This window comes from Stegodyphus dumicola, chromosome 10 (genome assembly GCF_044657685.1).
Source record: "Stegodyphus dumicola isolate Sdum_Otavi_A_Nest chromosome 10, ASM4465768v1".
In the NCBI taxonomy this organism is placed as follows: domain Eukaryota; kingdom Metazoa; phylum Arthropoda; class Arachnida; order Araneae; family Eresidae; genus Stegodyphus; species Stegodyphus dumicola.
In genome coordinates this window covers 151,688,413-151,712,277 of record NC_140777.1, presented here as the reverse complement: position 1 = coordinate 151,712,277, position 23,865 = coordinate 151,688,413, and the positions used below count along the sequence as shown (strand labels likewise).

At 32.7% G+C, this 23,865-nt stretch overlaps 1 protein-coding gene and 1 long non-coding RNA gene across 3 annotated transcripts in view; both read right to left on the bottom strand.

Moving 5' to 3' along the window:
- Positions 1–586: 586 nt before the first annotated feature.
- On the bottom strand, positions 587–10,691 carry LOC118204433 (uncharacterized). The gene is made up of 2 exons (XR_004760793.2): positions 10,550–10,691; positions 587–1,021 (listed from the first exon to the last, which is right to left on the bottom strand). It is a non-coding gene; the product is annotated as an uncharacterized LOC118204433 (long non-coding RNA).
- A 3,195-nt stretch (positions 10,692–13,886) lies between these two features.
- The window catches only part of LOC118204417 (pancreatic lipase-related protein 2-like), a 33,406-nt gene continuing 23,427 nt past the window's right edge, over positions 13,887–23,865 (bottom strand). For both annotated transcript variants that reach the window (XM_035376748.2, XM_035376754.2), the window contains 4 exons: positions 23,657–23,776; positions 21,710–21,823; positions 18,501–18,779; positions 13,887–14,049 (listed from right to left, as the gene is read on the bottom strand). In XM_035376748.2, coding sequence (XP_035232639.1) covers positions 13,976–14,049; positions 18,501–18,779; positions 21,710–21,823; positions 23,657–23,776 — 587 coding nt within the window. In that variant the 3' untranslated portion in view covers positions 13,887–13,975. The remainder of the gene's footprint in view (positions 14,050–18,500; positions 18,780–21,709; positions 21,824–23,656; positions 23,777–23,865) is intronic.

Here is a 23,865-nt window from a genome sequence, read left to right as displayed (position 1 = left end):
AAATATTGTATGTGTGGCCTCGCAAATTTTTTATTCTTTTCAATACGGCTCTCAAATGGTCATAGTTTAGACACCCGTGTGTTAGAATCTACTAATCCCGTCTGTGTTGGGATGACAAAAAATGTTACGATCTTAAATAAAGAAGGATCATTACGACATTGAAGTGGCTGTTTCGAACAGAGAGACTGAAATTATTTATATTTGGAGGAAGCGATCCAGTAAAATGATCAAAAACAAAACTTGCTTAGCTCAATACATTGTGGAGAACTGTACTTATGAAGAATAATAAACGTCTGCATAAATTATGAAAATAACGGAAGAATGTATTATCAATGTATAAGCTAAATTTTATTTATATTAACGATGAAAAATGAAACTTTCGACCGATATTTCATATTTTAATTTCCTTTTTATAAAATGCTTTTAAAACTTGTAACGGCAAATTGTTTTTTGTGGTATTAAAATGTAATGAAATTTCGGACTGCAAATTGTTGTTACAATTATTAATATTGTTTCTTAAGTGATTCTATAGAATGCTTCAACGCGGTAAAAAATATTTGATATATCAAAGATACCAAATTCGAAATTATTAAAATATAGACATTTTTTATTTAAAAACAATAGACAAATTTATACATTTCAAATAATGATGCATTTTAGAAAAGATAGCAAATTATATAGTTTCATATTCAACGTTGTTATATCTCAAGTCCATCGGGGAACATATGAAAAAATGTACTTTTTAAAAATTTCTCCACCAAAAATTCAAAATTTTAGAAACCATCTTTTTATTGCAGTATGAACTATTTTGGATGGAAAACTTCCATTCTTCTGCGTCGTGGGTCAACAGGCATGACAGACATCAGTAACTGGTCATACCGTCCATCACGAGAGTACAAAATTGGTTTGTTGAGGCATAACAAAGCAGCAGCTATACCGAGCATCACGCAACCAACCAAAACCATTGTCAGGCCAATTCCGAAGTTGACCGATGCTGCGCTCGGAATCGGTGTTCTCGGCACTGAAAAACCAAAGAGAGTTTTTTTTTTAAAAAGGAAAAAAAAAAAAAAAATCTGAAAGCTTTCACATTTTATATTACGCCCAAAAGGGCGCTTTCTAACGTTTTATGTATTAATGTGTTAACATTATTTATTAAATATCATGTTCTTCGACCTTAAACCACATAAAATTCAATTCAACAGCAATATCACAAAATATTTAAAAACAGCAAAACAGCGTACCTTTAGAATTTCCTATATACAGTCTCGCGCGCTGGAGGTAATTTTTTTTTTTTTTTTTCGTATAGTTTTGCCATTGCTCCTTTTGAAATCTTTGACTTTATTACTCAAATTTTGTTAAAGTTTTACAAAATTTGAAATAGTAATTAAAAATTAAAAATTCGGGCTTCCAACTTCCATGTCCGGTTGGAGGACTAAGTTATTCAAAATTTGATGGCTCTAGGCACCATAGTTTTTTCATTATGCGAGAAACATACATGCAGATTCTTCATTATTTAGTCTCTTTAAATATAATACATGGCGATAATATTGGGTGACAACAGTTTGAAAAGTGAATCATCGCAGAAAGTGAAACGAAGCAAAATGCCGTTTTGAGACTCAGAGCTGTTTGTTCTAACTCCCCTTTGGGTTAAAAATCAAATAATAATTAGCTGTAGAATTTGAGAATGTAAGGAGAACTTTCTGCTTCTATATAAATCGGCTGAGGAATGAGGCAAGAAGGAAGCGAATAGTTTCACGGAGATGAATGTTTTAAGAAGTTCACAGAAAGTGAATAGCTTATCAATGAAAAAAAAGTTAGAAACAGGATTGTTCAAAATAGGGCAAGCACGTAAAAATATGAAGAATTATATGGCTTATCACATGTGGGAACAATTTTTGCATTAAAAACTGCTTTAAATTGTTTGAAATGGAATCTTAAACAGTCTTAGTGGTGGTAATATATATTCCATCCTCATCCCTTATCAGAAATTACTTTAAATCTTCGAGAGAGAATCTTGGGAAAGAAGAACGGGATTTTACCCTGCTTTCCCAGAACAGAACACGATCATTCAATGATGCTTGAGTCTGGTGATTACGCAGTATAGGAAAGATGTGAACTTCATTTTCATGTTTTTAAAATTACGAAGGAGGAATCTGATTTTATTAACGAAAACGTTATGATCGTGAAAGATGCAGTTGTTAACCATGTACAGTTACCAGTGCCTGCGCCATTGAATGAACATGATCGTTTGAAACAGTTATATAGTCAACAATATTTATTCTTTCTTATAAGGAGATAACTTATTATGCTCTTCTTATTAATTTTTTATATCCTCTTGTTGCATATTGCGATATAACTGTTTCTCAAATTGGTTTAGTGGTTAACAATCATTGCTGCCATAGTGATGGGCCTGAGTGCGAATCTCGGAAAAGGCATGTATGTTTGTAAGGGACGTAAGTGTATACTGTCTATGTGGCATGAAGACACTTAAAATCCTGGCGAGCCGAAAGTCTTCTCAAGTGATTTGGTGATATGGGAAGAGGAGCAAGAGACCCTCGGACCGTACCCAAAGTCTCTCCATCAAAACTGGAGCAGTGCAGCAAAGTGGGTGCGATGGGACTTGCGAATTTAATCATTTGGCTTGTACAGCCCAATGATTAAATTCTATTGCCCATTCACTTGTACCTTCCACTTGTACCATCCACTTGAACTATAGTATGACATAACTGTCAAACGAATAACCGGACACCACTATGTTTAACCGCAGGAATCAGATAATCTAGATCCATTGCAATCTCTATTTTGATAAAACGTAATCTTTCACATTTTATGATCCTAGATCCATATTATGCGAATGATGTTCCTTTCGCAGTGTGCATTTCGAAACTGTGTCCTGAAAAAAGTTCGGCAGTCGCCATTTTTTTACAGCAGATTTTCTTTTTCATAACAGCCTTCTTTAATGACTTTCGTTTGCCTCTCACAATTATGTTTCGCGGGCAATGGTTTTCCGAGAATATTGTATGTTGAGATGGTTTTAATACAGTACCTTCAGATACCCACAATGATTTTACATTTGTCAGATACACCAATGATCTGAGTATCAGCATTCTGACCTCTGGATTTCAGTTTCCTTCATTACTTGCTAAGTTTAGTATTACTGCATTTTTCCGGAGTTCAGAGTTTGGGGTTACGAATCCAAGGGAGTTTTTAATCTATTGTTATACGAAGATATTTCATGATTTTCATATTTTTAATATCATGGCCATCAATTTTAAGAGGTGTATTTTTTGTGAATTTTCTCTCGGTTTTTGAATTATTAGCGCTTGAGATTTCAAAGGTTCGATTTTTGGTTCTATTTGTTCACATTATTTTTGAAGACATTTTAAGTGGTTCGTTACTATTGTTCTTTAGTGCCTGTTACTGTGTTTCCACTTATGACAAAAGCTACGTCATCTATATAGGCAAAACGTTTGGAATGAGGAGGCCAATTAAAAGTGACGTGTGACATTCTGTTGAATGTAATGTTCCACACGTCTGCACTCATGCAGGATCCATGTTAACATCCTCTGAATTGGTTTCTTGAGATTATTTCATTATTATTCAGAAAGATACTGTTACGGTAGTAGAGAAATTCTTCAGTAATCAAAAACATGTTTTCAGGGTAGTTGATATTCTTGAATGCCTAGAGTACCGTTGGCCATCTGAGAGAGTCAAAGGCATTGGTGAGGTGCAGACGCATGATTACTGAATGCAATTTATTTACTTTATTGCTGTTTACCTGTTTGATTAGTGAATCGATGGCGTTTCTTGACTCCAGAATCCGCATTGTATCTTGTGATTAGGTGTGACTGACTATCAACGTTCAGCGACTTTACCGGTCAGTCTCTGGTGGGACCGCCTGAAATGTGTGTCGAAGTGAAAAATGGTCATTTAGCTGAGTTCACGGTCATTTAGCTGCATTATGTTATCCTGTTTATATTGTTGGGCGATAATACGTAATTGTTTGATAGTGGGGTTTCAGTAAGCAAGTACTATGTTTCATAATTTGCGAAATATTCCCAGGTCATATATGGTTTTGAGAAATGACTATGAAGCTTGGATTCCACGCTACCACGTTTATCACAATATGGCTGCATATTTGGAAATGCTAGACATAATATATAAAAAATAGACCCAGTCCATCAGTTATAACTTAAAGACTTCCATTAAGCCGTCACTGGTGATCAATACTTTGTTTTAAATTCTAGCGGAAATGCTGAAGAGTTCTTAAGTCGATGTCAAGGAGATTGTAGAATTCTGGAACTCAGTTGACCATTTTTTTAAAAATAGCTATCGCATAGCATATTTAATTATAGCTGTTAGAAAATTTTATATGCTTATTACGGTAATTCTCAGTAAACGACCCATTTCTGAAATTTTAATCCTTAAAGGAATTTTTCACATTCTTATAATTATGGATATTTAACTAAATGTGAATAAAAAGTGATATAAATATTTAGGCCATTAATCAACATATAAATAATCGTTTAGATATAAAAACCTTTAGACCTCAAAGGCTAGCTATAAATGATTAATAAGTATTGAAAAAGGAATAAATTTAATATACAGTTTTTAACTCTAGAAACGTTACACATAAAACAAAGAATTATTTGTATTTATAATGGAATGCATAAATAACTTGCATTAACTTCTGAAAATTAAATTCTGAGTAATTCATTTTTATAATGCTAAAAGTTACTGAAGAAAATTATTCATGTTTAATCTAATTTACGTAAAATTTAATCCTTGAATGATGCAAATAAATCATTTTTAATAATTAAAATCAGGGTACTGAGAGTTATTCTGTATTTTAATAACCTATTTACTACGCACATCTTAGGAGCTCTTGGACTGATCTGTTGCACTAACGCTTTTTTCGTCACTTCTAAAGTAGCAAAATAACTAACTTTTAAATCACTGGACGTTCCTTCTTTACGAAGCTATACAGACGAAATGAAAATAGCAGTTGTTAGGAGTGAATTGACGAGAAATTCGAATATCGCTGAAATACCGTTGTAGAAAATATAATCGAAAAGTCTCAGATTTCAAATATAATGCGTTTAAAATAAAAATATGAACTGCCAGTTGATTTGCTTAGAAAGAAACCTCAAGTACTCCTTAAGATTCATTTTCCACACATAAATATGAACAAGTTATCTTAAAATAGAGGCTGAAGGAAGTGATGATCAACATATATGATACTTTCCAAGAATACATACATATTTCCCAAACGAAAACTTAAGCGTAAAAAGAAAGAAACGAAAGCCTAAGCGTAAAAATAAAATTAAGCACAAATAAGTTTTGCCGGTAAAATTATCTATTTGATTCCATGTGATCACTACTTTCAACACAGTATTGCTCAATAAGTGTGGAAGGTTAGGATAGTAGGCAAGGGCTACCCGGCACGGGAAGGCAGATTGTATCCCTCATAAAATTGCCTGTCTTTAATAAGTGCCTTTTAAGAATATTACCGACTGTCCTCTGCTGAAATCGGAAAGTCCGATTTTAAACTAATACCTTTAACAAATCTCATTTACAAAAGAGAGATCAGGTATAAATTGCATTCCTGGCCTTCAAAACATTAGCTTTAGCAGGTCCAAATTCACAAGTTTTTGCTTCAGTAAAATAGATATTAATAAATTTTGAACCAGTAAATACCATTTCTCAATCCTGATGTAGTGCTGATAGCCTAGAATCCAATCACTATTGTAATATAGGAACTGACAATCAACCCACAGAAAATCCACTGCTATAATATACAGAGGTGACAAATAAATCCAGAATTAAGCCGATGTAGCCCAACACTTTTGATATTTCAAAATTTAAATAACCATCTTAATTTACTATAAAGTAACTGGAATCGTTAATTGCTATAAAAAGTATAGGAGTAAAATTTACAAGAGTTTTGAAGGTGTAAAAAGAAGGGATTGCAATTAGCGGCAAGATACAAATAAGTGTCATCCTACAGTTGATGGTGCCATTCAAGTTTTGAGATTTCCCTGATTGGCATATCTATGTCAAAATGGTAGGTGCTTCTGATCTTTCCTGAAAGATTCAAAAGCAAAATTAAAGATTGGAAATGTCAATATATATCAAATCAATGAAAACTCCTTTTGTTCTAAGATAAAAATATGAGAATCCACAACCTTTAATCTGAAATTAGAAATAAAATGTTTTGTTTATAAAAATCTCGTAATCTGGCATTTTTTAAAGTTTATTTCTGACAAATTTCTTAAAATACATGCTTAAATTCTTACATAAATGTTAATAGTAAAATCATATTTATTAAAACCCTCAAATGAAACATATTCGAGAGTTTTATTGTTACCATTTCGTGGCATGGTAAAATACAAGGATTCCATAAATTGCGATGGAAACATATCAGTAATTATTTTATTACTATACAGTGGTGGCCAAAATTGTGGACACTTTTGGAAATTTTTATGTTTTTGAACTTTGTATGCTTATAGAAAATGTTACGTTTCGCAAAATGCAAACTTGTATATATCATTTTAAAGAGAATTTATTACTGAATTCAATACAAAACACTAAATGCAATTATTTGCAATACAAAAAAGTTATATGTACTTTAATCTAAATAAAAAAACACAGTTATGAAGTGGTTTGTATTGTCTAGCTTTCCTGGCAAATCACTGTTCTTGTTCTGAGAACCAAGCAAATGTTAGTAACTGCCAGTAGAAGCTGACATCATGTTTACACTTGAAACGATTCATTATTTTGCTTTGTTGTAGATGGAGGACCTGTTTCTTATACACTGCAATTAAAAGTGGGAATTTTTGTAAAAATTTTTAATATTTAGTCAAGAAGCAATGACATCAAATAAAAGAGTAGATTGGACACCTAGAAAGAGATGTAATATTATTGTGTTACGAGAAAGTGGTCTTTCCTATGCTGAAATTGCAAGTCAGGTGGATGGTTCAGTGACTACATTCGAAAGTTTTGTTTACGATATCAGGAGACAAATTCAATAAAAAACAAAGAAGGAAAACGCCGAAAAGGTGCACCACGTCTATTGATGACAGAAGAATAAAAATACTATGTCTCCAAGATAGAAAAATGTCATCAGCGGCCATCAGAAGTGATCTGAATGATGCTGGTGTTTATTTCAGTTCAAGAACAATCAGAAGAAGATTAACAGATGTTGGACTGAGAGGTAGAATTCCACGAAAAAAAGCATTATCTTAATTTTCAGCAACGAAAAAAAGACTACAGTGAGCAAAGGAACACATTAATTGGGCAGATGATCAGTGGTCACATGTTATATGGAGTGATGAAACTAAGATATCGTTATTCGGTAGTGATGGGTGAAAATATGTAAGACCTAGAATAGGAGAAGAGCTACATCCTGACTGCATTCAAGCAACTGTGAAGAACCCAGTTAGTGTTATGATTTGGTCATGCATGTAAGCAGATGGTATTGGTCGACTTCATGTCATCGATGGGACACTGAATGCCAGAAAATACTCGTACATTGACACTATTCTAGAACCAAAACTTCTACCTTTCAACAGAGATCTCTTTCCCAACAATGCTTCGTTTATTTTTCAGCAGGATTCTGCTCCTTGCTACACGGCCAAAATATCGAAAGAGTGGTTTCGTCCAAAGAGCATTAAATTGTTGTCATGGCCAGTCCTGACCTCAATCCTATCGAAAATTTGTGGCACCGTTTGAAAACTCTTGTCCGAATGAGGGGCCCATCAAATAAAAGGGAACTAATTGAAGCTATAATTAGTTCCTGGCATCATGTAATAACGAAAGAAGAGCTTAAAACTCTTATCAACTCAATGAAACGTCGATGTGAAGCTGTAATCAAAACTAAAGGGTACCCCACTAAGTACTGATAACTCACTGCAATCATCACTATTTAATGTATATCGATAACTATTATTGTTTAACTTTTTTTGTATTGCAAATAATTGCATTTCGTGTTTTGTATTGAATTCAGTAATAAATTCTCTTTAAAATGATATATACAAGTTTGCATTTTGCGAAACGTAAAATTTTCTATAAGCATACAAAGTTCAAAAACATAAAAATTTCCAAAGTCCACAATTTTGGCCACCACTGTACTTATTTTCACTTACAATCCTTTATTATATTCGCCTTCCATGTCTACCACCTTTTGCCAAATTATTAGAAAGCATTGCTCACAATCAGCGTGTTTACTTCTGTTGATGGCCCACAGCGACAACCCTATATTTCATCCTCTTCATTACTATTGTAAAGGATAGGAACATGTCTTTCTTCAAACTACAGAACTAGAATTCCATTATTGCCAGTGGTTTTTTTCATTTTGGCTAAGAAATCATATTCACATGAGCTCATATTCAGTCGGCATGATGGATATTCCAGTATTTTTCATAACCATTGTCATCCATATTTAAAAAGATTAGATTTTCAAGGCTCCGACCTGTGGCGCTGATGCATTACCTTTAGTATTGCACGATACTCAGTAAAGATGCGCTTTTTTATCCAGGGAGAAAGAGATGCATATAAACTTCTCAACAAAAAATTTGATTTTAGGAAAATTTAATTTGAAAATGGCACAGAAAATTTCATCTGAAATCATGGCTGTTATCAATTCAAATCGCATGCCCATAGGAATTAGGTTTTGATTGTTTTTCGTGTTTAGTGATCATTTTCTTTTGTCTATGTGTTTTTTCTTGGACTAGCCTGTTTATGGTAACTGAAGACAAAACCCCAGTAAAACAACTCACATTTTACAAACCTATGGGAGCTAGAAAGCGAGCAAGGCCACCAATAAGGTGGCTTGATGTTGTTCAGGATGACATTAATACTATACATAGGGAAGACTGGAGGAGTATTGCTATGAATAGGTCCAGATGGGCGTAGACTGACTGAGACATAGCCAGCAGTACGCTGTTGTTCCTCAGAAGAAGAAGACGGCTTTTTCTCGGTTAGGTGGGCCAGGCTATGCGGTATTATTACATTATCATCGTCGTAGGAGATCTGTGACAAGGTTTGCATGATGATACCGCACGCTATAATGGAAGATGACGAATATCACAGATTTTGGACACACAGGATTTCTTACGTACCAGATCTTATCATCTTTCATAATAGTGTTCAGTGTCATAATACGAGGACTGTTACCGATTTCCTGCGATGGTGACGGCTGGACACACTGAAATTTAAACCGTACATAACCACCATTATGAGTCTGTATGGACAATGATGTCATCACCGAAATGGAGAATCCATTACTACATTGCAGTAGATTCGTCACAGTAAAATCTATGCATTAGGATGGTCACTGTGAAAGTATCAATAAAAGATAGTTTACTGATGGTGCACTATGTCTTCCAATAATTTGGCAGAAGTTATGGCCATGGCTGGTGGTTATATTGAGGGAATGTAAACATTTGTACGTATGGTAATTAAACAACTTTTCAGTCTATTGACGTGTTTCTACTCTTTTCAGTCTATTGACGTGTTTCTACTATCAACTGTATTTACCATTTGAAGGAAATAGTTGGTGCAAGCCTCATGCATACGTGATTCTCCGAAATAAATCATAGCTACTCTATAAATAATCGCCTTTTTTTAAATAATTGCACTACTATCAGCTTGGCTTTAATTAAGAAAAAAGTAATATAAAAGTAAAATTTATAATTCCATTTTGAAAAAATAATTTTAACTGTAAAATTTTATGCTTATATCTTCAATTTCTGGAAGGCTGATTCTTATCATCAGATCAGTGGGAATTTAAGAATAGTTTTCCTCCTAAAGAAGGCAGACCCGTGTCTGAATGTCTTTGAAATTGACAGAATTTTATTTAAACATGCCATAGCTAAAATAGCGTGGATGTTTTGAGTTATATTAAGTTTTATATTGCGGTGTTTCTTTTACAGTTTTATGTTCAAACTGGATTGCTTAAAATCATTTTAGGTGCTAAAATAAATTGAGTGCACAAATGAAATTGCAATTCCTTTTTTATCTCGTGACTTTTATTTTTAAAATATTTTTTTAATATTTTCTTTAACTTTTTGAAACCTTAATGTTAATTTTCAGAAGTATTAGACTGTATTCTGGAATTTCAGATTGTAATCCCTTCTCCACAATATTGTGCTCATCATAACAATTTCTAGATCTCAATAATATTAGGGCAGTAAAAAAGGGCTTGTTATATAGCTAGGCTTGTTATATATGTCATATTTTATTACACATAATTTTTGAACAGGAAAAAAAAAAAAAAAAAAAAAAAAAAAAAACACTCGATAAGTGAATAATTATAAAATTTAAAACCTGTAATTTTGTGAACCTTTATCAGGAGTTACGTGCAACTTAGCGCATGAATACAATCTAACTAAGTTTAAGATCCACTAATAGTACTCTCTTTTAAATAGCTAGAACTGTATTGTAAATGTCAGAAAAATTTTTAAGAAACAATTTTAGTTGACATTAAAAGCTAATATGATAAAAATATTTATAAATGTTTTATTAAAATTTATTAAGACATAGTACTTACCCATTTTCAACGGTTCCTTCGGTATTCAATGCGACAACATGTTTATCTCAATCGAAAAAACAAATTTCATAGAAATCCGGAGCGTTAACTCAACCGCAGTGATTCAGACGCGCATCATTTCGCCTGGAGCGCATGCGCACGCGAAAACTTCTTGCATTTTAATAAACGTAAAAGTATATCCCATTGCGTGACCTGGGATGTTATGAGATGAGCGTCAATCAATAACGTTCTGATGCGTAGAATTCCCAACAATTTGCTCTACACTCTCGTGATTAAACGATTTTTCTGTTCTTTTCTTCACACTGCGTTCAATGAAATTTTTTGCTTTTTCTTTTTCAAAATATTGCAGTACTAGGAGAGCTACATAGATAATTATTGTGACATTACTGAAAATGAAGTTTCTGGGTAGCCATATAGATGTTCTGTGAAGCACTTCCATTTCCGAATAATTATATCTTTTAATATTGATTTTCTAACTGAATGCTTTTATAAATGACCCTCAAAATAGGAAGGAATTTAGATTGTGTATTTATCATGTATTCATGTATTTACGTGAAAAATGCAGAAAATTAGGTTGCCTTTTCTTCTTGCACACCAAATACGTATTTACTATCTGATGCAAATCATTGGATATCTGTATATATTTTGTTTTGTTCATTGGACTTTATTCAACAAAAATAATGCTGCAAAAATTAAATATTTTTATTTTAACTAAAGAGAACAAACACTGGAGACTACAATTTGGGCAAGTTCTATTTTTAGGTGCTTACGTTTTATGAAGAGTTTATGAATAAAAGATTACAAAATTATACATGTAAGTGACGATTTTAGTCATTATTTTTATGGTAAAGGCTTACGCAGATATGTGCGTGAATTTGTGTGTGCAAAATAAAAATAGGAAAAGCAAGATTCTAATTTTAACTGGCAATGGCCTCTCTTCATTTTAATTTAAGCATTTCTCTTTTCTGTCCTAAAGTTAGTCGGTAACTCGGGCGGTAACTGAAATAACAAGAACTAAACTAAAAAGTCGAAGATATTGTTAGGATTTTTTTTTTTTTTTCTGACACCACGTTTCGTAAGGGGTTCGTAGATTTGGAGTGAATAATGAGAACATTCTGGGCTAAACCGGTAAGAAGTCTTCCCAGAAGGTTCTCCATCCGTCCATGCCATATCGCCAATTTTGTCGCCAAATGGGCGATTTATAGCCAAATATGGCAGCCCTGCCTTTCCTTGCCATGTTATGGCAACCCTAAACATGCTTTGCGGGGAAGCCATCTTACCGCGCCTGGACATTTCCTAACAATATTAGCAAGTAGGCAGGGCTCAGAAAACTCCTGTTACTTAAAACCGCGTCGAAAACTAGTGGCAGCAAAGTAAAAGCTGTTATGCCACGTAAACCAGCAATAACTGAAGAACTAGACGCTCACGGACCCGAGGTGACGGCGAATGCCCAAACTCTCTCATTTTCCTTTTAGAACTCAGTATTTAAACTTTTTCTCCTCAAGGTAGAATTTGCATTATACTTCACGCTCGCTATCAAATTTAAATATTCTGGCATTGAAAGTTGAATGAAGGCTTATACGAAAGAACGTAAAATTAAATTAAATTGGTTATTTAAAATAAATATAAATCCTTACATAGTAACTAAACATAATATATCAAGTTTTTGATTGAAGTTTTTGATTAAGTTTTTGATTGAAAGTTTTTGATTGAAGTTTTTGATTGAAGTTTTTAATTGAAGTTTTTGATTCAGTAGAATTTTTGCATGCTACAGAAGAAATATTTATGTATATTCATCTATAATTCAGTTAGAAGAGCTCTCATCAGAGTTCAGGTGGAGAAGGCTCTAAGAAATATTTTTTGATATTACCAAAGGATGGCGTAACAAGTCCGTTTGCTGGATTTATTAACTCGACCTGTTTGCACGTTTTCAGAATGTAAAAAAGATGAGTAGATCGATTTTCTTGGTTTAGATTTTCGAAATATACTACACAGTATACTAGAAGTGTTTGATGGGACTATTAAGTTCCCATATTTTAAATTTTATAATTGAATTTATGCCTATAGCCTATCCTATGTGTATATGTAAAATGTTTTTTAGGTTTTACTTAAAGGGAACATAAAACCCTATGCTATATATCTGATTCACTTGACCCTCGTTGTTTCGTTTTGATCATTTTGAACAGGACGAATTAAAGTTATTCTTACAGATCTGTATAAGCATCTCTCCATAAAAATATGAAAAAATGTCTGTACAGATAGGTAAAAAAAATTTAGCTTGATATACTTCAAAAGGAAATAGAGAAAATTTTAATATATTTTATTTTTCAGAATAGTTTCCTTATACTTCTGTATAACTTTTTTACACCTTTTAATGAGCAACTCCTGGTTTCCGAAAATGCAAAGTCACTGTTTGTCCTTAAAATATTTCATAACTGATGTTTTTGGATAATCCTCATCCTTAAGCCTTTTCCCCGAAGGACAGATTCTAATTTGCAGAACAAATAATAATGACTTGGATTTGAACAAATAATAATGACATTTGGGATGAGTTATAAAGTGCTTGTTCAAGCTTCGTTATGATCTTTAACAACGACAGCTGAATGGATATGAGCATTATCGTGGAAAATAGATTAACTTGATAGATACGGCATATTACGCCTCTTCCATTTAATTTTATTGCGCAGTTAGCACAAAAGACCTTGCTTAATTTTCTTATTAAGAAATGTATTTATTTCTTTAGCTTCTACCAAGAGGATTCTTTGACAGTCCCCAAAACTAGTAGCCATTATCTTTTCGTTGATTGCTTCATATTTGCTTCTGTTGGTGGTGCTTCACCGGTTTTCTTCAATCCATAGATTCTTTTTCTGTAGAGGATCGCAATATATTCTTCAACAGTTACAACTGTAAATTATTTCTGTAATTTACACTGTAAAGCTGCAGCAGCTGCTCATAACAAATGCCCCGCTATTGAAAAAATCGTTGTATCTGTCTTACAGAAATTTGTTCATGCGAAAGTGTTCATGTAAAATGAAAAGAGTTGTTTTAGATAGATTTAATCTTACTGATTTCTGCTTGTTATTTCTGTTAGTCTTAAAATGCCATGTATTCGAAATCATATTACATATTTGAAACGTTTTACCTCAAGATCATTGCAAAGTCCCAGCTTATATTTTTCTAAAAGTGTGCATAATGCACTTAATTGATAATTTTATCTGGTCACTCAATTATAGCTGAAAATTTAAATTCCTTTAAAAATTTTTGTTTTTCTAACAGCCGCCACTGACAAAAGTTTAAATAGTTATATTTTGTAAAAGATATTGTCTATTATTAAAGATTTCTAGTTCGTTTAAAAAAAGGTTTTATTTCCGTTTCGCAGACTACAGAGAAATATTTCCCAGATTACATTTGTAAACCCTATCTCTTTTAATCTTCATTATTGCTTCCAAGTGAAGATTCATAAAGGTCCTTAAATCCATCAAGATCAACTGCATCAGTTTCTGAAAAATAGTTTAAAATCTCATTTTGAATATAAAACATGAAAAAAGAAGAAATATTATAAATTTATGAAATTTATTATAAATAAAATATACATAATTCAGCTTTAGAATGATTTCAAATTAGTACTTGTGTGTACGTGTAATACGCAGTTTCTAGTACATCATTCAGAATATTAAATACCGGTTAAATAGAAAGAATTACTATTATCTTTTCACGCGATGACTCGATATTTATAGTATAACTAGAAAGCCCGGCGGTCATACGAAATGACCACTGTTCTAGATATTATAAATTGTAATTAAAATGATTTGTGCAAAGGTGTCTGTAATTCAAACTGAATTATCCAGGGCAGGCGGCGAGGACGCCTCTTTGCTTACTGCCCCACGGGGTTTCCCCCTTCTGTTTGCTTAATTGCTTAAAGTAGAGTGCAATGAAGGAAACCACTGGCAGTACATTTCTTAAGAGCCACCACTAGCTCAATAAATAAAGGTGATTTAAATAATAAAATGTTAATTCACATGTCAAAGATCTCTTAGTACACATTTCTTGTGTAGATCTTTCCATCATTTTTAAGCTCGCCTTACGGAGGACCATCAATTATTTTTAATTTTACGTCCGTTCTCTCTCACAAACTCTTGAACAGGCAACATAAAGTTGACCGCATCCAAATGCAGGCTCAGATAAAAAAAATGCCAACACGCTTAAGTGTTTGCCCCTGAGACTTATTGATGGTCATAGCAAAGGCAAGTTTTACAGGAAATTGTCCACGTCTCAATAGAAACGGCAACCCTGGGCCGTGGCAACTTCACCCCATTGGCTAGTACAGTTGAAATTCGAGACGCGTATCCTCGCATTCCAAAAAATTTTCCGAATCCATCGATACCGTTCTAATCTTCGTACAACTTTAACCGGTTGAGATATTAATTAAAAACTGCGGAAACGTTAATTTTTGCGCTCATTTTTCCGAGTGGCAACAATAAACTATCGGCAACACACACTTTAGCCGCTTATATATATAAAGATGTTCACAACATATCTGAAAATATCTCATTAACAGTTTTACAGTATGGTACTTAATAGCACCATAGTATTAAACAGGTTTCGTGTACCAGACTTTCTAGCACATGACTGAGCTGACTGTATCTATAAAAATTCCGTTTTTGATACAAACAGGAGAGAAAGCAGATCAGTCACCTCTGTTTGCTATTCCCTAGCACTTATGAAATGTATCTTATCAAAATGAGTTTATTTTAAATTTAGGTAGAGTACACGAGGGCTATCCGCCTGAACTGACTCTCAGTTATGATCTAAGCACTCCTGGAAGATGCAATCCTAGAGTTGGGCAAGTTCTGTTTCCGTGCCTCCAAAATTCCCTGAGGATTTTTGTCTTAATACTTCCCATGACACGCATATGCTATCATTACAGACGTGCATACCTCACCTATAGAATAAAATCAGGAACCAACAGCCAGGGATTGTGCCAGAGCGTGTGCAATCGGTGCAGCCGCAGCTGGCGGCAGAATTTGGGACCGGCAATTTTTTTTAATTTTGGAAGGAACTGGGTGTCAGATTTTCAAGTTGCACCGGGCGACAAAACATCTAGCACCGGCTCTGCCAACAGCATAGCAAAAGCTAGAACTAGCAACCATACATTCCAGACTGATATCACTTTATGAAATCGTAGCTCTACGGGGATCGATTTGGTCAGTTTTGACAATTACCTCCGGATATTTTTCTTCAACCTTTAAAGGACAATCTTTAAAAAGATATTTAATATACTAGATGAAAGTGTACTTTGAGTAGCCACTCCTCGTCGAGGAAAATTATCTACTCGATGCCTTTGCGCCTTGAAGAGCTCTTAACAGAAACAGAGAAACAAAGAAACCTGAAACAAAAGTATGACTTTACAAATGCAACTCTAATATGAACAGTAGCGTAAATTCTTATGCCAATGCTGACAAAAATGTTAAAAATACCACCAATAACTCTGTTTAACAGCCATTTGAACCCATCTTAAGTACCATTGTTGATGTTGTAAAGTTTTTTTAAAGAGTTAGCTAACTTGTTTAAAGGCTTTTCTATTAGAAATGTTCTAAAAAATATAACTGAAAAAATGCCAGGTTTATAGTCAACTGATAGTTCTACTGACAAGCTATTTATCATTTTCTCAGTCTTCGAAGATATATTTATTACTGGTGACAATGTTAAGTAATGTAAAGTAATATTTAACTCTGAATCCTCGTTTGTTTATAAAAAATCTTATTGTTTTATTACTGTGTATTCTTAATAACTATTAGTAATTTTGTTTTGTATGCTTTTAATTTCACCTTTAACTTCGCACTCACTCTTCCTTCAGACTTTTGGTCGCTAGTTCGAACTGCCCATGCAGTATTTTCGGAGCATTTTTGAGGTGTTTATTTTTGTGGCGTCAAGTGATTCACTATTAGACATTACATATTATTTCTAGAATTTCATTTACTACTAATACCCTACTGTTCGCAAGTAGTATTATATAAATATTTTAGAAAAATATTAAGTATAAATTTATATATCTTCCATTATGTCACTGTATATATTTTTTTTTTTTTATCTCAAATATTCTTGTCGTCTGTAGTTCGAAATGTAGCATGTTCTACAAGGCTAAGGTCCTCGAACCTAGGTACCCTGGTGTAATATTCTAGATTGAAACGCTATAGCATACTAGTGTATATTATGTAATGAATATTTACGCTATAGCATTACTAGTGTATATTATGTAATGAATATGATAAATTCCACATACAAATATTACAAATTAACTGGAACTGGAACAGATGTAGATACGCAAGTGATTAATAATATATTTAACAATTCAAATCTATTGTAATTAATTTAAATTATTATCATTATTGTTCGAAGACAGCAGCATAATGCTCCCCGGTTTTTGTTTAAATTTGTCTGTAGTTATAGGATACGATTTTTATCATAATGTATACATCAGAAATGTCAATAAAAATGTACTTAAAACTGCATGCATAATTGCACTTTTGGCTCTGCTAGTAATTAATTTTTAACACGTATTTATGGCAGATTTAATTAATTTAAATTATTATCATTATTGTTCGAAGACAGCAGCATAATGCTCCCCGGTTTTTGTTTAAATTTGTCTGTAGTTATAGGATACGATTTTTATCATAATGTATACATCAGAAATGTCAATAAAAATGTACTTAAAACTGCATGCATAATTGGCTCTGCTAGTAATTAATTTTTAACACGTATTTATGGCAGACATGTAGAATTTTTAACATTGAACATACAATAATTAAAAAGATTAAAAAATCTTCCACCTTTATATTTGCTCAGAATCTAATAGAAATCTGCTGAAGCATTAAAATAATTTACAGAACTTTTTCACCCTTTGAAAAGAACATTTCTTTCACAAGAATGCGACAGAGCAAATGAAAACAGGAAAAAATTTATATTTCAAGTACCAGTTTCAGAAAGAATTTTTTTCAAATTATAGAAATAGGAAAACCATGAAGGTAATTTGTGACTTGAATGATTTGGCATTAAAATACAATCTTACAAAACCGCAAGGAACATGTCGAATAAAATCTTCATTGTTAAATGAATGTTGATATACAATATTCAGAACCCTGCTACTAATAAGAGTGATAGTAATAATAATAATAATTCAAAATGTTTCAAAATCATGATTGTTGAATTAATTGTATTGTCATTTATAAAAGATTGGGAATCCATAGCGTGAAGAAACCGCAAAATAGAAATCTGAAGATATAATTTCGTTCAATACATAAGTTAAAAAATTTAATTCCTAGCTTAAAAAATAGAAAAAGAAAAGTTTCTTATTTATAATACAAGAAAAATCCTGTAGAAAAAAACTTTTTATTTTGCAGAGTGTTTTTCGCAGATAAAGAAATATTTTCCAGTTTTATTCTTTTATTTGCAGAAAACGGAGCGTAAATTCTTAATCTAAATTCTAACCATAGGTTAACTCTAAGTTTGGAAAAGTTCCATCAAAGTAGATTTCAGGAGACAAAAATATACGCAAACAAACTAAAAGATACCATTTTGCTGAAAAACAAATTACGTATTTCATGATAACACAGGGCCCCTCCAGCGGCCAAGCGGTATCTGAACACTGGTAGTTTGGACAGGGAGGTCGAATTCCGGGAAAAGGGCTGGCTGCATGGCCATTTTTGTGGTTTTCCCTTATGTAACATGTATATGAGCCAGTTCGTCTTAGAAAGTCCTCCTCGAAGGCATTCCTCTCTTTAGGGAGAGAGCCCTCATGTGCTTTGTGCGATCAAATAAACCAAACTAAACCATAATAACACATTTCAAGGAACAAATTGCTTTAAAATACTTAATTAAATGATTTGAACTAAATTAACTAATAAATATAATAAAATTGAATAAATTAATAATATGTAAGCTAATATCTTACTGCAGTATGGGCAAATATCATCTGTTTCCACATAGTACTTTTTAAATTTCTTTCTACGTCTTAAAGCTTGTTCAGGCGAAAATGCTTCAAAATCAAAACCCATAATAGCGCATTTCTGCCCGCTTCTCCCACAGCTCTTACACTTTCCATTCACAAAATCCTCATAGTTATTACACTGTACTCCTACGAACTGGCAGTGCTCTGGGTTAATAGAAACTTTATAGTATTCCAAGCATCGGATGTGAAAGCATACTGTTGGAATTAATAGGGATCCAAGTCCTGAAAAATATAAAATTAAGTTAGCAATTAAAGTATTAAAGAAAACAGCAATTTAAATGCTAGTAATCGTCCATGAGTTTCGTTCGGAATCTAATAATACTAGTTTAATGTATCAGAAAGTGAAAAGTGGTTTGCTAGCTATCTCATTTCATTTAACTAAAAGTTTAAGAGTTAATTTTCAAACTTTCTTTTTGCGTCATTTAATCTGTAGAGAGAAAAAGAAGAAACTGAACTATACGATTTGCCGTCGAGACGTCTGCTGTTGCTACAGTCGCCTTGCCATCAGAAACCGTTGTTAGATTAGGAATGATTGCTAGTTATTAGGCAGAGGTCAGTAACTATGACTTTAATTAAGAGTCAGCTTGTCCATTTCAAGTGTTATTTGTAACCTTGAGTAGAAATCCTACTAGTACTGCAGCCAGTTAAGTTGTTGTACGTGCTAGCCAGAAGTCGAGGAAATTTAGATAAATGTGTGAATTATTTTAATACATCTAGTTAAAGCAAGGCTGGCACCTGCGCATTCCTGAAGCTGTGTTAAGTATCACCGGCTTGCAAATGGAGAACATCTTGGGGATGATTACCGAAACTATCACTCCTCTTTCCCTACACCAATCGCTCTGGAGCAGCGATTCTCAACCGGTGGTGCGCAAGAGAAAAATATGTGGTACGAAAAGAAACAAAGTATTTTTAACTGTTAAATTCAAAAACTAAGCACCCCAACATCCTGTTTATATTTTGTTCTCAACACTCATAAATTTATCTGATCTTTGTTCAAGATCAAGACTTCAGCAAAATAATCCGTTTTTATTTTCACGAATATTCTTTCAGCCATAGACATAACAAAATTTTTCATAAATAATGTCTTTAAAAGGTGGAATAGAAATGGATGTTGTATTCAATAGGAAATAAAAAAGTACCTAGAAAAAGGAAATAGTATCTTATTAATTCTTTTAGAAATGATCGATTTATTAGGTTTACATTTTATTTGGTCACCATTTCGAGATTCATATCGAAATGGTGGTTTTCAATTAGAATAATTTTTTTACGTCGAGTTGCTGTCTCTAACAGCAGGTATTTCGTCTTCTTGCTGCTTTGTATTCCTTACTTTTCTAAGCGAATTGAGAACATCGTCTTTTGTTTTTTAAGATCTCGTAATATATTGTGCATTTAAATATTTGTGAAAAAATAATAAAAATAAACCTAGATTTTCAAAATGGAAAAATGGCTAGGATTGACTAATTGGAAAAGGGATGATTCGCAGGTGATGGATCCAGAGCAATTTGCTAGGACTAAGAATATTGAAAAAATTTGTTTATAGAAAATATAATAAAAGTTATTTATCATTTGGGTTTTTTCTTCCAAAGATGTACGTGAATTTATATATTAGCGCGTTTTGAAGTTTGGCATATTTGTTGAAAGCAGCATCTAATGCGGTTCACGCACTTTGTTAAAATTATTTGAAAGTAGGAACGATGTAACTTTTTCCCGCTCATGCAGCAACGGAAGGGAAAGGAAAATAGGTTGCCATAAGTTCGCCAAGTGAATTATTTTCGGCGCAAACTGAAAAAAATACGCCAATCTAAATTTTTGTATTTCTCCGTAAATTAAGCGCACTCAATTTTACAAAATTCAATATTTAGGCAAAATTTGAGTCGTATGATCGAAATATGGAAAAAATTGGTATCTTATTTCAGAAAAAGACCCATTTTGTGTCAAAATACCGATGCTAGAACAATGCTATATATAAATCTAATTTATATCCTAAGTCGCGATTTTGAGGCATGAAAAAGGCAATTTGAATTTCGCCAATCGGCGCAGTAGAACGGGAGATATAAAGATATAAAGAAGTGTAATTTTTTTTTTTTTTTTCTTCGCAGTGTGCCTGAAATGTTATCTCGCGACGAAACGAACAATTGATAGAAATTTTCTGTGATCGAACTCTAACTGCAGATTCCAAAAATAACACACTTGTTAACTTTTGGCTGAACCGGAAAAAAAAAAGAATTTAAAGACATTTCAAATAAAGCCAGTAAATTTTTAATGCCTTTTTGCTCAATCTATTTGTTTGAACAAGGATTTTCTTCCATGTTATTATATTTGAAAAATGGGCTCAGAACAAAACCTGGATCCTAATTTACAGATAAAAATAAGTGAAATAAGGCCAGACATAAATAAATTGATTTCTCTTAAACAGGCACAAATTTCACACTAAATTTTAAAATTTTATAATTTAAATTTTGATAGTTAAAATGGAAACCAATTTTTAATCTTACATTTTTTATATTTGCATATTTAATACAAACAGACAATACAATTTAATGCAAATTGTGCAAATGACAAAATATTTTTTTAAATATTTCTATTGAGAAATTAAAAAATAATCTTTGTAAAATGTAGTGCTGGTTTTGCAACTTTGTTTAGATGGTACGCGCTATTCAAAAGGTTGAGAATGATTGCTCTAAAGGAGTTTCAGCTCGATATGTATTTTGAGTGTCCTCTTGACGCACAGATACTATACGCTTATAAAAATACATGCATTCTCCATGATCGAAACCGAGCCTGCCGGTATAGCAATCAGCTTCACTACCACCTGAGCAGCTAACTGACAGGAAGTGAGGAAAATAAAATTTATATTTTATTTCTTTGTGTGTTTGTTGCTTTCCCAGTTCGCTTAAGTTTAGTAAGATAATTCACCACTGAAGTTAAAAAGTAACGATTGAGGATAAGTAATTGGTCAAGGCACTAGTTAGCCAGGAAGTCTTAGTCAAATCGTTTTAATATCAAAAATCTAAGGATGCTCATCCAATAGACATTTAGTATTGTAATCTACTTAAAATACTTTGTATAATTTTAATTTGCAGTTCAATAATACATAATGAATTAAAATTCTTTGATAGAAACTGAATTATAACGCAAGCGAATACATTTACCAATTTTTAAATCCCCTTTTAGTAAGGATTGCAGTGCAGAAGTGTAGCATGGTGTTTGTATACTTCCTCCGTTTACGTAAAAGTTCACATGTCCAGCATCATAATCCAGTCCAACTTAATTCATCGAAAAAAAAAAAAAAAAGAGTTATTAGTATGAGATACAAGATATATTACACTTAAAAAAAGGAATTAGTTAATTTTTCAAAAACTTTTCATGTATTATTTTACATGATTTGTACGACATTTAAAAATTATTAAATAAAATACGATCTTTAAGAAAATATCAAAATATTTCTTATCGTACATTTCTAAATGTGTTGTGTAATTTAAGTTTAACTTAAATTAAAGTAACTTGAAAACTTTGAGAAAATAGTTTTACTTGTGAGTTATATGTATAATTTACAATTTTTAGAGGCCAATTTTTAAGTAACTGAAACGGTTTACAAGCTAGAAATATCAGAACGAAATTAAGATGCGTTTCTATGTATATAATTTTGAATCAATGTAGTTCTGTCACAAAACTATTTAAATGCAACCGAATTATTTTATCGAACGCCATCTAGTGGCAACTAGAACAACTTACAGGCAGTCGGCCTCCAACTGCGATGAGGATAGGTTTCTGAATATTATGTCTCTGTAACTCGAACATTAATTCTAAATGTTAGATTTTTCGGTACTATTCTGTTTTGAGGATCGTAAAAAAATTACAGCGAAAATGTATGCGCAAAAGCGCCAAATCTAGCAAACGCGGCGCGCCAAATCTAGCGTACGCGCTAATTTCAAATTGTGTAAGTTTATATAGTTCTATATTTCTTAAGACGCCATTGAAATACTAGTTTAATTTTTAAATCCTTTTTTGATATCCTATGGATTAACAATTTGGGAACTGCCCATGACGAAAAGTAGGCAATTGAATTTTGGGTAAAGAGCAGAATTATCCACTGCTTGACGCATTTTTTTAAAATTGCTCATATTAGGTATCCATGTGCACATCGACCTATTTTCACTTAAAAAAAAAATCTCAGAATTGCACAGAAATGGCACTGCGCACACCCTTGACTTTATCTATGTACACATCGACCTATTTTCACTTAAAAAGTAAACAAAAATTGACAAAATCCAATTGTTTTTCCCTTATAAAAAGCGGCAAACAAATAAGTGAGCGATTCTGCACTTTGCCGAGAATTTTTTCAAAGAAAAGGCATCATTCATTATAGAAAATTATGTTTGAACAACCAACGAGATAAAATTATGCTTTAGCGATAACTCTTTAGCGAAATAGCGATGCAGGCATTCATTCAGTTATGTTTAGCAATTTTTATATAAATTATAATAATGATCTGAAATAGTTATTTACTCTTATGCTTCCCTTCAGTCATGTTTAGCCTTTTTTATATAAATTATAATAATAAAAAGTATTATATGAAATTAACCTTTCATCTAAATTAAAACATCAATCTTAGATAATTACGAGTATTTACTATTATACTTCCTTTTTTGCGTTAGGGTTGCCGCAATTATTTTTGGCAGCACTGGCATCAACAATAGTTTGGCGATTTTTTACGGCCCTCAAAACAGAATAGTACCGATTTTTCGCTTTTGTGCACGCTTTGTTTTGATGTATATTTTCTTTGTAACTGTTTCTGTGCTGTGTTAGTAAATACTTTTAGAGCTAGCCGGGGTTTGTGTTTATAAAGAACGTTAGGTTGTATTAGACCCTTGCTCTGTAAAATTTAGTCTGTCTTTAACATAATACCTAAAATAAATTATTGTTACATGACAAAGGAGTCATTTATGACCCCATCTAACACGATCACCCTATAATATCTAAATAAGTGACGATGGCTTAGAAGAAGGAGTTTAGAAATGACAAAGAAAAGTAAGGTAAATTTTACATAAGAAATGACGAAATGGATGTTTAAATCACCTTTATGTGTGGTAACTTACAATTTGGAAGACATGCTCCAGCATTGCAGTGCCAAACATCTACAATTTCAGCATCACTCGGGTCCAGTCTTTCTGAAGAAGGGAGGCTTTCAGGAAACCCTGGTCTTGCAGGATCCAAGCCTGCAGAACATAAAGAAAAAAGTGAAAATTCAAAATTTCATTAGAAATACTTAGGTACCGTGTCCATCAAAGTCATTACAGAGTTTTTA